General features: G+C 39.8%; 1 protein-coding gene across 1 annotated transcript in view; it reads right to left on the reverse strand.

Moving 5' to 3' along the window:
- THSD7A (thrombospondin type 1 domain containing 7A) overlaps positions 1-13,783 on the reverse strand; it is a 478,593-nt gene that overhangs the window by 269,576 nt on the left and 195,234 nt on the right. The window contains exon 2 of the mRNA XM_069586624.1: positions 7,818-8,649. Coding sequence (XP_069442725.1) covers positions 7,818-8,649 — 832 coding nt within the window. The remainder of the gene's footprint in view (positions 1-7,817; positions 8,650-13,783) is intronic.

Genomic DNA, 13,783 nt, shown 5'->3' on the forward strand with positions numbered 1-13,783 from the left:
TCCTGCCAGCAATGTAGGAAAGTTCCTGTTGCCCCACATCTTCACCGACTTTTGGTGGTGTCCGTGTGTTGGGCTTTGGCCATTCTAATCCGTCTGTGGTGGTATCACATTACTGCTTTCACTTGCATCTCCTGGATGACATATGACATACAGCATCTTTCATATGCTTATCAGCCATTTGTATGTCTTCTTTGGTGAGGTGTTTCTTAAAGGTTTCCAGTGCATTTTTTAATCCAGTAATTTGTTTTCTTACTGCTGAGTGTTAAGAGTTCTTCATATATTTTGGATAGCAGCCCTTTATCAAATGTGTCTTGCAGATGTTGTCCTCAGTGTGGTTTGTCTTTTTGTTCTCTTGAACTTTTGTCAATTTCCACATTAGATTTTGGACTTTTCCCCTAATGATTTGTAGGAGTTCTTTAGCATTAAGAAAACTAGCTCTGTGTCAGTTTTACATATCACAAATATTTTTTTTTTGGTTTATCTATTTGTATATTAATTGATAACAATTTTTCCTAAGCAAAGTTTTCTTTATTCCAATAAAAAGGATAGATCAATCTTTTCCTGTACACCCTCTGGATTCTGTGGCCTAAGGCATCCTTCCTTATTTTAAGATTTAAAAATTCCATCCTTTCTTCAAGTACTTAAAAAGACAACATTTTTAAATATTAAATGAATCTGGACTTTGTTTGGTATACAACGGAAAAGGGGATAGGATTTTTCTGCCCTGTTCCACTTCTTTACATGGGGCGGCAATTGCCCACAAACAAAACAAATATTACATTGTATCTTTTCCTCCAGCTTGGAAATGCTCCTTCACCACAGGCACCATGTTGTAGGGTTTTGAGGATCTTTTTTTCTAGACTGTTTTCTGACCTGACTGTTCATGAACTAACATAAAATTGTTATTATTATTCAATGAACAAAATGCATTTAATTATATTGTGACATTAGTCTTTGCTCTCTACTTTGATTTTTCAGAATTTTCCTGGCTTCTACTTACTTTTCTCTTGTTTGTTTTACAGTAACACTGTAGGAATAGCTGATATATTTACTAGATGTTCTGGACAGGCACACATCTACTTTGGTAACTTTCCAAGTCTGGTACTCTGTGCAGAAATTTTATAAGTAGGTTTATTTACAGAACTGAACTTACTATTGTAAATGGGATATTTTAGTACTTTGTTTCTATCATATTTAGCTAATTGCAGTTTGCATCTATGAGAGATGTTGATTTGGGGATATTATCTTTGTGTCCATCCATCCTATTGAGGTATTTTTTTTGTTTATACTGTTTTTTCAGTTGAATATTTTGAGTTTTCTAAAACATCTAGAAAAAAATCTTAATATTTCCACCTGCTTTCCAGTTTTCACTTCTTGCTCTTTTCAACTACATTGACTAGTACCAACAGATCAATGTTAGCCGTGGAGATAATGTGCTGCCTTATCTTATTTTTCACTACAAAGGAAATGCTTCTAGTCTTTCAGAATTGGGTTTTATTCTCTTCTTTGGTTTAGTTTCTCATTGTCTATCTCTCTTCATTAAATTCTGTATTGTCTTCATAAAATTCTTCATAAGAAGTTCTGTATTACTTCTTCCACAAGAACATTATTTCAGTCTCCTCTAGCAGAATATTGACCCTTTGCAATTTCAATCTGTGGATTAAAGCCTTTCAAGCTCAGGAAAGTCTTCGATGATATTTTGGGGGTTTTATCTTCTTTTGCTTCCGTTTTTTCTGATCTATTTTTTTTTCTGGTTTTATCTTGAGGAATCCCAGTATTTCATATAGGGATCTCTTTTGTTTCCAGATCCATCATTTTTTTTTAATTGCAACTTACTTGATGGTCTTAAAACTGTTTTCCATCTCACTGACACCTTGTACCATGGAATATCTTCTGCTTACTGATGTATGCAATATAAACTTGACTTTCTCGTTTTATAATTCTTTTCTGAGCTCTGACAAGTCAGTTTTAAAATTCTATTTTCTTGACTCTTCTTTGATCACTAAACTCTGGTTTTGATTCAGAAGACCATATTTCCTTTAATATGTTTGGTTTCTTGAAGAGCTGTTTGTCAATACTTTTCTAACAATTCTTTACCTAGGTTAAGACTCTATTCAAGCCTGGCTGGAAATCACAGGTTCACAAGGAAGCCCCTTACGTCATAGTGTGTGTAATGCTTTATAACTCTCTTCTGCTGCTGCTGCTAAGTTGCTTCAGTTGTGTCTGACTCTGTGCGACCCCATAGACGGCAGACCACCAGGCTCTGCCATCCCTGGGATTCTGCAGGCAAGAACACTGGGGTGGGTCACCATTTCCTTCTCCAATGCCTGAAAGCGAAAAGGGAAAGTGAAGTTGCTCAGTCATGTGCGACTCTTCGCGACCCCATGGGATGAAGCCCACCAGGCTCCTCCGTCCATGGGATTTTCCAGGCAAGAGTACTGGAGTGGGTTGCCATTGCCTACTGGTCATCAAAATTTTAATCCCCTTGTCCATCAAACTAATAGCATACTGAGTTTCCTCCAGTCCTTCTATTATGTCATTCTGTTTTCAAGGGGAACCCAAGGATGCCCCAGAAGCCCTTTCACCAACACAGTTCATGCCATTGTAAGATGTGCCATTGACTTGGCACCTCAGAAATTTCAAGCTACTCTTGGAGATTTCAAGTGCATATGCAAGATGTAAAAAACATGACGTTCCTCTTATTGTCCTCTCCCAGTTCAGTTCAGTTCAGTTGCACAGTCGTGTCTGACTCTTTGCAACCCCATGAATCACAGCATGCCAGGTCTCTCTATCCATCACCAACTCCCGGAGTTCACCCAAACTCATGTCCATAGAGTTGGTGATCCCATCCAGCCATCTCATCCTCTGCCGTCCCCTTCTCCTCCTGCCCCCAATCCCTCTGAGAATCAGGATCTTTTCCAATGAGTCAACTCTTCGCATGAGGTGGCCAAAGTATTGGAGTTTCAGTACTGGAGTTTCAGCTGCAGCATCAGTCCTTCCAATGAACACCCAGGATTGATCTCCTTTAGGATGGACTGGTTGGATCTCCTTGCAGTCCAAGGGACTCTCAAGAGTCTTCTCCAACACCACAGTTCAAAAGCATCAATTCTTTGGCACTCAGCTTTCTTCACAGTCCAACTCTCACATCCATACATGACCACTGGAAAAACCATAGTCTTGACTAGACGGACTTTGGTGGCAATGTAATGTCTCTGCTTTTGAATATGCTATCTAGGTTGGTCATAACTTTCCTTCCAAGGAGTAAGCATCTTTTAATTTCATGGCTACAGTCACCATCTGCAGTGATTTTGGAGCCCCCAAATTAAAGTCTGACATTGCTTCCACTATTTCCCCATCTATTTCCCATGAAATGATGGGACCAGATGCCATGATCTTAGTTTTTTGAATGTGGAGCTTTAAGCCAACTTTCTCACTCTCCTCTTTCACTTTCATCAAGAGGCTTTTTAGTTCCTCTTCACTTTCTGCCATAAGGGTGGTGTCATCTGCATATCTGAGGTTATTGATATTTCTCCCGGCAATCTTGATTCCAGCTTGTGCTTCTTCCAGCCCAGCGTTTCTCATGATGTACTCTGCACAGAAGTTAAATGAGCAGGGTGACAATATACAGCCTTGAAGTACTCCTTTTCCTATTTGGAGCCAGTCCATTGTTTCATGTCCAGTTCTAACTGTTGCTTCCTGACCTGCATACAGATTTCTCAAGAGGCAGGTCAGGTGGTCTGGTATTCCCATCTCTCTCAGAATCTTCCACAGTTTATTGTGATCCACACAGTCAAAGGCTTTGGCATAGTCAATAAAGCAGAAATAGATGTTTTTCTGGAACTCTCTTCCTTTTTCGATGACCAGCGGATGTTGGCAATTTGATTTCTGGTTCCTCTGCCTTTTCTAGAACCAGCTTGAACATCTGGAAGTTCACAGTTCATGTATTGCTGAAACCTGACTTGGAGAATTTTGAGCATTACTTTACTAGTGTGTGAGATGAGTGCAACTGTGTGGTAGTTTGAGCATTCTTTGGCATTGCCTTTCTTTGGGATTGGAATGAAAACTGACCTTTTTCCAGTCCTGTGGCCACTGCTGAGTTTTCCAAATGTGCTGGCATATTGAGCGCAGCACTTTGACAGCATCATCTTTCAGGATTTGAAATAGCCCCACTGGAATTCTATCACCTCCACTAGCTTTGCTCGTAGTGATGCTTTCTGAGGCCCACTGGACTTCACAGTCCAGGGTGTCTGGCTCTAGGTGAGTGATCACACCATTGTGATTATCTGGGTCATGAAGATCTTTTCTGGACAGGACTTCTGTGTATTCTTGCCACCTCTTCTTAATATCTTCCGCTTCTGTTTGGTCCATACCATTTCTGTCCTTTATCGAGCCCATCTTTGCATGAAATGTTCCCTTGGTATCTCTAATTTTCTTGAAGAGATCTCTAGTCTTTCCCATTTTGTTGTTTTCCTCTATTTCTTTGCATTGATCACTGAAGATGGATTTCTTATCACTCCTTGCTATTCTTTGGAACTCTGCATTCAAATGGGTATATCTTTCCTTTTCTCCTTTGCTTTCGCTTCTCTTCTTTTCACAGCTATGCTCAGACAGCCATTTTGCTTTTTTGCATTTCTTTTCCATGGGGATGGTCTTGATCCCTGTCTCCTGTACAATGTCACGAACTTCCATCCATACTTCATCAGGCACTCTGTCTATCAGATCTAGTCCCTTAAATCTATTTCTCACTTCCAGTGTAAAATCACAAGGGATTTGATTTAGGTCATACCTGAATGGTCTAGTGGTTTTCCCTACTTTCTTCAATTTAGGTCTGAATTTGGCAATAAAGAGTTCATGATCTGAGCCACAGTCAGCCCCCGGTCTTGTTTTTGCTGACTGTATAGAGCTTCTCCATCTTTGGTTGTAAAGAATATAATCAATCTGATTTGGTGTTGACCATCTCGTGATGTCCATGTGTAGAGTCTTCTCTTGTGTTGTTGGAAGAGGGTGTTTACTATGACCAATGCATTCTCTTGGCAAAACTCTATTAGCCTTTGCCCTGCTTCATTCCATACTCCAAGGCCAAATTTGCCTGTTACTCCAGGTGTTTCTTGACTTCCTACTTTTGCAATATCATGGTAATCCAAGCCCATGCCACAACTAATAACGCTGAAGAAGCTGAAGTTGAACGGTTCTATGAAGATCTACAAGACGTTTTAGAACTAATACCCAAAAAAGATGTCCTTTTCATTATAGGGGCCTGGAAAGTCCTCTCTCAATTAGATCTAATTTCTCTGCATTGGCCAAATCTTCTCTATCAATTATCATTTGGGACTGTGATTATTTCCTATTGTCATAAAAGATGTACTTTCATTCCTTTTTTCATCCTTATTAATTTTAATCTGTTTGAAGCAGAAAGCAAATCTATCTTCTTTAGCTTTGAATTTCTAGCAGCAATTCTACTAAAATTTTTATTTGCACTATCAAGGCTTACCCAAGATTCTTAGATTTACTTAGCTAAGTTTATTTAGGTTTTATAATAGGTCTTTTTAGCTTTACTAAATAACTTTTTATTCTCTTATATAATAAAACTTTTTCTGAATTTGATATAAAATAAATCACTTTAATCATCAAGTCTTGCACCTGTGGCCTTGTTCTTTGTTGGAGTTATCCATCTACTCTTTACACTTTATTAGCTTCACTGATATTGTGTAATACTTGAGAAAAATGGAGGCAAAATAGCTAATTGTTGTCTGTTCTTTACTAAAACTAACTCTCTTATCCAGAGATATTCATATAGTCTGTATAGTCTTCAAAAGATAAATATTATGAAGCAATTTGTTTCAACATAAAGTTTAATTTATACCCTAGTATAAACTAAGTAAGTTGTAGCATACATGCAGCTGTCATTTTATTGGAATAGATATGATGTGTCTAATGAAATAAGAACCTGACAGATCTACAGATTTTTAAATCTATTTACTTCCAAATAACTGGTTGGGAATACCAGGTTCCATGCAGTGGTAGCTACTATTCTAATTATACTTTTAACTCAGTAGTCAACATGAAATCAAATGTCTATAGTATATTAGCCCAGTGACAGCAGGTGAAAACTCAAGTTGCCTTGGAGGCTCATTCAATTAAATGCTGGGAGCCAAATAACTAATATAACTAATACTTTAGGAAAAGAGATCAGGAAATCACCAGGAAAAGGTCAGTCAGAAAAGAAAAAACAGAGACTGAGCTGAAAATGTACATGACACAGCATCAGAGGTAAACACACACACACACACACACACATACACACGCACACACACGGGGGTATAGGGAACCTGAGCTATGAAGGCAAGAGAAGTATACTTTAGTAAGACCAGAAAAATAGTTAGACAAACAACTTCTGAATAGACAGAAAGAGCAAATTACTATACGGCTGAAAGAAAATACAACTGTGCTGTGTAAGTAAAAAAAGGGAGTGCCAATATGCTAAAAATAGCAACCAGAGCAACACTATGATGAAAGAAATTGTCTTAGGCAGATATATCAGTTGTCTGTTTTGTCACTTATTGCAATTGTATCCTGCTTCAAAAAGGCTTTCAGTCAGCTTTCAAAATCCATAGACAGTAAAATCATTAGACAGGAATGAATGAAGGAAAATAATCAGGATGAGAAGAAAAAGAAGCCAGTGGCGGGGGCGGGGGCAGTGGTTAGTAAATAATAGGCATGCACACAGTTCTATTTATATTCTCAAGAGCCAAAGTAAACAGGAAAACATGATCTATTACAAGATTTCCAGGGGCCATAAGGAAAATGATCCAGATGCTCACCAGAAGCACATGGATTGAGACTTCTGTGAAATTTATCTTATGTGTTTTTAATCAAGAGAACAGACTGTGTGATGGAGATGACACTTTCAATGTCATTTCTACAATAAATATGATATAAAATTCCGAGTGATGTTACCATAATTTCTCTCAGTTCACTCCAAATCATAGCTTCGTAAATATTTCAGAAGAAGCAATTATGCAAATGATTCAGATAAGCCACTCCCAGATGGTCTGGCTTATCCAAGAGCAAAATTTAGAATATCCAGAGAACCTCATATCCTTCAGATAATCCTCAATGAATATTTTCACAAGAAATAAATCACACATGAGAAAGTATTTCATAATACAGTACTTGTTTACCCAGAGATAATTTGACAAATAATTTCTGTCTAGACAATGCAGCCAATTAATTACATGTTTTCTAAACTAAGCTACTCAGGATTAAATAACTTTTACTTACCTTATTTTCTGCTGGTTCCCCCTTTTCTTCTCTGGGGAAAGTTATTCCATTTTATAAAATGTGAAAGGAATTATTCTTACAAATAGCTCCCTGGGTGGTGGTTTAGATTTTGTTTATAGGGTAACTCTGAAAATGCTATGAACTTAGAAATTGCAAGTGTGCCTTAGTCTCACTAAAATAAGCACCTGAATTGAACATTCCTAAATTCCAGCCCTTTATGTAAGTCTTTTTTTTCCTCCTTCTTATAGGTGGAAAACAGCATTGCTGACTTAAAGCAGCAGTATCATCTCATAGAGAATCTCTTAAGCTTTAGATTTTGACAAGAACATTTAAATGAACTCTAGTGGTAGAGTGCCTAAGTATGAACAAAACAAAAATTACTTCAGGAAACCCACAAACATTTAAGTGCTTTAAAATGAAAAACGCCCCCCTTGGGGGTGGCTCACCCTGGATGGATACATATACGAATTTCAGGACTTCCAACCACAGGTCTTAAATACTCTCTAACGCGTGGTCTTGACAGAGAGATGCCTTACCTCAAATCAGCAGCTTTCCCCGTCTTGTTCACGCACATAACCTCTCTGGTCTGGTATCCAATCTGGATGTCCCAGTATTTGTTCTCTTGGCGGCTCTGCCTGCTTCTGTTTCTCTTCTTCTTGATCAGTTCACGGGCCTCTGGATCCTTTACCCCTTTCCCTCGGTCCTTGTCCCGCTCTTTACTCTTCCCCCGTCTCCTGGCCTGTCTCACTTGTCTCGAGTGGGGCATCGAGCACGTGCTCCAGGGCCCGACCTGCAAGCTGTACATGCGCTCCTCGGCCTCGCAGGGGCCGGACTGGCACACCTGAAACTCCGTCAGGTTCGGGCACCCCGAGCCACCGAACTGGGGGGGCGCCACCACGTGACGCGTCCGGTGCTGGAGCCCGCTGCCGCATGTCTTGGAGCATTCGGACCAGGCGGAAAACTCGGACACGATGCAGTCCTGCCGGCAGGGGATGAGGCAGGCCTGCTCCAGGAGCGGCTTGGGCTCGAAGTACTCACAGATGATATCCTCCGCAGGGACATCTTTCTCTTTTTCGATGCACGTTATCTCCCGCACCTGAATGCCTTCCTCTCCCTTAACGCACTCCAGGGGTTTCTCCAGGCTTTTTGAAATCACCGGCTGACACTGATTCCACGGCCCCAGCCTCCAGTCGTACAACTCTTTGTGCCAATCACAGACTTTGAAACAATTCTGCTGGTTACTTGGTCTCTCGGCCGGCTTGCAGTTTGTATGCAACGTTGTCCATCCTTCCACATGTGCACACCACACAGCTCGGGTCTGAATGCCTCCTGGGCCACATCCATCTCCCATGCATCGGCCCCACGGACCTAAAAAAAATTACGAGAGTTAACAGCGCTGCTAGAAGAAAACCACAAATTATTTCATGTCTCAGAAAGACACTTCAAGATCTAGAATGTTAACTTCCCTGAAGTGTGGTAAAGTAGGTCTCTTTACAGGGCTGATGGAAAGTAATGATCTAAACTCTATTCTTGCGGAAGGTGAACTGTGCCACAGAATTTATATAAGGTAACTGCTGGGACAGGTTAAGTGAGTCCTTTTGGGATTACTGAAAACTTAATTTTATGAATTGTCTTAATGTGAGGTAGAAGAGAACCCTTGCTCATAAAGGTCACCAGAAACTAGTCACAGTGAAAACCTGTTCCCCTTGCCTTACATCCATCACATTCATTTCACAAACTGGCAAAGAAAATGACATCTTGTGAAGAACTCTGTCTCCTGCAGGCTTTTTTTCCTGAGTAATTAACTATTTTGTACAGTGTGCTCTCTTCTCCCTCATTCTCCATTGCTCTACCTCCTATGACCTCAACAATCTATTAGTTGTACACATGTGTTGACAGAAGTGTCCTCTTTCTGGTAACCAAAGCTGGGGAGTGAAGAATCTTCTTCATTTTATAGCACAATCTGCCCTTAGGTTTACCAAAAAAAATTTTCTTTCTCATCTCCACAGTAAAATGTACAGATGGACAAAAAAATAAAAATTTAACTAAAAGACTTTTCTAATTTTCTGCATCTTAAAGGGTTACTTTGCATTTTATCAATGTATTCATTTCTTAAATATGAACTATGGTGACATTATGGAGCAAGTTTATGGAATATATAAGTCAGAGGATTTAATAAGAAATGTGGGCTCTTAACCTTAAAATCCTTCTTATCATAGATTAAAACCAACTTATATTTGCATATATCATTTGTTTTTTAAAGACAGGATTCTCAGGGCTTTACCAGACAAATATCAATTTATGTACTTGAGATTACATTATTTTGGAATTTTAAAGAAATGTAAAAATCATACAATCACATTATTTTCAAAATCCATCCATGGCATCTGAGGAACTATTTGATGTAGACTAGACCATTCATATATGACCTAAATCAAATTCCTTATGACTATACAGTGGAAGTGAGAATAGATTTAAGGGACTAGATCTGATAGAGAGAATGACTGATGAACTATGGACGGAGGTTCATGACATTGTACAGGAGAAAGGGACCAAGATTATCCCCATGGAAAAGAAATGCAAAAAAGCAAAATGGCTGTCTGAAGATGCCTTACAAATAGCTGTGAAAAGTAGAGAAGCGAAAGCAAAGGAGAAAAGGAAAGATATACCTATTTGAATGCAGAGTTCCAAAGAATAGCAAGGAGAGATAAGAAAGCCTTCCTCAGTGATCAATGCAAATAAATACAGGAAAACAACAAAATGGGAAAGACTAGAGATCTCTTCAAGAAAATTAGAGATACCAAGGGAACATTTCATGCAAAGATGGGCTCGATAAAGGACAGAAATTGTACGGACCTAACAGAAGTGGAAGATATTAAGAAGAGGTGGCAAGAATTCACAGAAGAACTGTACAAAAAAGATCTTCATGACCCAGATAATTACAAAGGTATGATCACTCACACTAACCTAGAGCCAGACATCCTGGAATGTGAAGTCAGATGGGCCTTAGGAAGCATCACTACAAACAAAGCTAGTGGAGGTGATGGCATTCCAGTGGAGCTATTTCAAATCCTGAAAGATGATGCTGTCAAAGTGCTGCACTCAATATGCCAGCACATTTGGAAAACTCAGCAGTGGTCACAGGACTGGAAAAGGTCAGTTTTCATTCCAATCCCAAAGAAAGGCAATGCCAAAGAATGCTCAAACTACCACACAGTTGCACTCATCTCATACACTAGTAAAGTAATGCTCAAAATTCTCCAAGCCAGGCTTCAGCAATATATCAATTGTGAACTTCCTGATGTTCAAGCTGGTTTTTGAAAAGGCAGAGGAACCAGAGATCAAATTTCCAACATCCGCTGGTCATTGAAAAAGGAAGAGAGTTCCAGAAAAACATCTATTTCTGCTTTATTGACTATGCCAAAGCTTGTGTGGATCACAATAAATTGTGGAAAATTCTGAAAGAGATGGGGATACCAGACCACCTGACCTGCCTCTTGAGAAACCTATATGCAGATCAGGAAGCAACAGTTAGAAATGGACATGGAACAACAGACTGGTTCCAAATAGGAAAAGGTCTACATCAAGGCTGTATATTGTCACCCTGCTTATTTAACTTCTATGCAGAGTACATTATGAGAAACACTGGGCTGGAAGAAGCACAAGCTGGAATCAAGATTGCAGGGAGAAGTATCAATAACCTCAGATATGCAGATGACACCACCCTTATGGCAGAAAGAGGAACTAAAGAGCCTGTTGATGAAAGTGAAAGAGGGGATTGAAAAAGGTGGCTTAAAGCTCAACATTCAAAAAACTAAGATCATGGCATCCGGTCCCGTCACTTCTTGGCAAATAGATGGGGAGACAGTGGAAACAGTGGCTGACTTTATTTTTTGGGGACTCCAAAATCACTGCAGATGGTGATTGCAGCCATGAAATTAAAAGACACTTGCTTCTTGGAGGAAAGTTATAACCAACCTGGACAGCATATGAAGAAGGAGAGACATTACTTTGCCACCAAAGTCCGTCTAGTCAAGGCTATGGTTTTTCCAGTGGTCATGTATGGATGTGAGAGTTAGACTATAAAGAAAGCTGAGTGCCAAAGAATTGATGCTTTTGAACTGTGGTGTTGGAGAAGACTCTTGAGAGTCCCTTGGACTGCAAAGAGATCCAACCAGTCCATCCTAAAGGAGATCAGTCCTGGGTGTTCCTTAGAGGGACTGAAGTTGAAGCTTAAACTCCAGTACTTTGGCCACCTGATGCAGAGAGCTGACTTATTTGAAAAGACCCTGATGCTGGGAAAGATTGAGGGCAGGAGGAGAAGGGGACGACAGAGGATGAGATGGTTGGATGGCATCACCGACTCAATGGATATGGGTTTGGGTGGACTCTGGGAGTTAGTGATGGACAGAGAGGCCTGGCGTGCTGTGATTCATGGGTCAGAAAGAGTTGGACACGACTGAGCAACTGAACTGAACTGAACTGCGAGCATCTTCAATAGGTTATATGGGAAGGGGACAGGCAGCATACAGGGTTGGACTCGGGTCACTCAGCCCCACCCCACTGTCCTCCTTCCTCATAGCTTCTTCCCTAAGAAAAGCTCCACTATTATCATTCATTTTTATGCAGGTTGAGATTATATATATATATATATTTTTTGAGAAGAGACTTCTGTCTGAAAAGTGAAAGACCACTAAACTAGGCCAGCAGGTTCACTCTATGGATGAAGAAAACAGTGCCAAGGAGAAGTCACTTGCCAAGTTCACATCTTAAATGAATGAGTAAACCATCTTGGATTTCAGATTCCAGTTCTGACTTTTATTTTTATGATTTATCCTAGATTTTAGAGCTTGAGACTTAAATACTCCTGTACAAAATCAATCTACAAAGAATGAGATATGAAGAATGTGCTTCTATTTAAATGTTTAATTTTTTTAACTAGGAAGATGTTTACAACTTGGGAAGATGTTAACTTCATTACAAATGGAATAGTGGAGTTGTAAATAGAGAAGAGATTGACTGAAAATATTATGCTAACTAATCACAGTTGCATGAAAATAAGAATTTGATCTGTGGCATACCCATATCATTACTTTATGAACTTCATATGCATATGTAACAAGTCAAAAGGGGCTTAAAATGCATTTATGGAAACAGTCCTTCCACAGCACTGATGTCAAAACTTTATGAGCCAAGAAGGTCAATGAATTTATTACATTTTTAAACACAGACTACCTGATAGTGTTTTAATATTACTTTCAACTTATCAAAGGAAAATATGTATTTAGAAACCTGTTGATGCTCACTTGGAGATTTTCTAAATAACCAGTTTGAGAATCAAAATCTGAGACTCTCTCAAGGGAACATAGTGATATATATATATATATGTGTGTATATATATATAATTTTAGTTACTTACATACATCTTTGCTATCTACTCATTTTCTTTATTGTACCTGAAGTAGAAGTGAAGTCACTCAGTTGTGTCCGACTCTTTGTGACCCCATGGACTGTAGCCTACCAGGCTCCTCTGTCCATGGGATTTTCCAGGCAATAGTACTGGAGTGGATTGCCATTTCCTTCTCCAGGGGATCTTCCCGACCCCGGGTCTCCCGCATGGTAGACAGACGCTTTACTGTCTGAGCCACCAGGGAAGTCCTTATTGTAGCTGAACAACAGTAATCTTTCTTTCTCAACCTAAACACAGCACATAAAGACACATTTATGTTGGACCATCAAGTTATGAGTTCATTTCAATTCAGTTCAGTCGCTCAGTCATGTCCGACTCTTTGCAACCCCATGAATCGCGGCACGCCAGGCTTCCCTGTCCATTACCAATTCCCGAAGTCTACTCAAACTCATGTCTATCGAGTCGGTGATGCCATCCAGCCATCTCATGCTCTGTCATCCCCTTCTCCTCCTGCCTCCAATCCCTCCCAGCAACAGGGTCTTTTCCAATGAGTCAACTCTTCGCATGAGGTGGCCAAAGTATTGGAGTTTCAGCTTTAGCATCAGTCCTTCCAATGAACACCCAGGACTGATCTCCTTTAGGATGGACTGGTTGGACCTCTTTGCAGTCCAAAGGACTCTCAAGAGTCTTCTCCAGCACCACAGTTCAAAAGCATCAATTCTTTGGCACTCAGCTTTCTTCACAGTCCAACTCTTACATCCTTATATGACCACTGGAAAAACCATAGCCTTGACTAGACGGACCTTGGTTGGCAACGTAATGTCTCTGCTTTTGAATATGCTATCTAGGTTGGTCATAACTTTCCTTCCAGGTAGTAAGCATCTTTTAATTTCATGGCTACAGTCACCATCTGCAGTGATTTGGGAGCCCCCAAAAATAAAGTCTGACACTGGTTCCCCGTCTATTTCCCATGAAGTGATGGGACTAGATACCGCGATCTTAGTTTTCTGAATGTTGAGCTTTAAGCCAACTTTTTCACTCTCCTCTTTCACTTTCATCAAGAGGCTTTTTAGTTCCTCTTCACTTTCTGCC

Source organism: Ovis canadensis, chromosome 4 (assembly GCF_042477335.2).
Source record: "Ovis canadensis isolate MfBH-ARS-UI-01 breed Bighorn chromosome 4, ARS-UI_OviCan_v2, whole genome shotgun sequence".
NCBI classification, from domain to species: domain Eukaryota; kingdom Metazoa; phylum Chordata; class Mammalia; order Artiodactyla; family Bovidae; genus Ovis; species Ovis canadensis.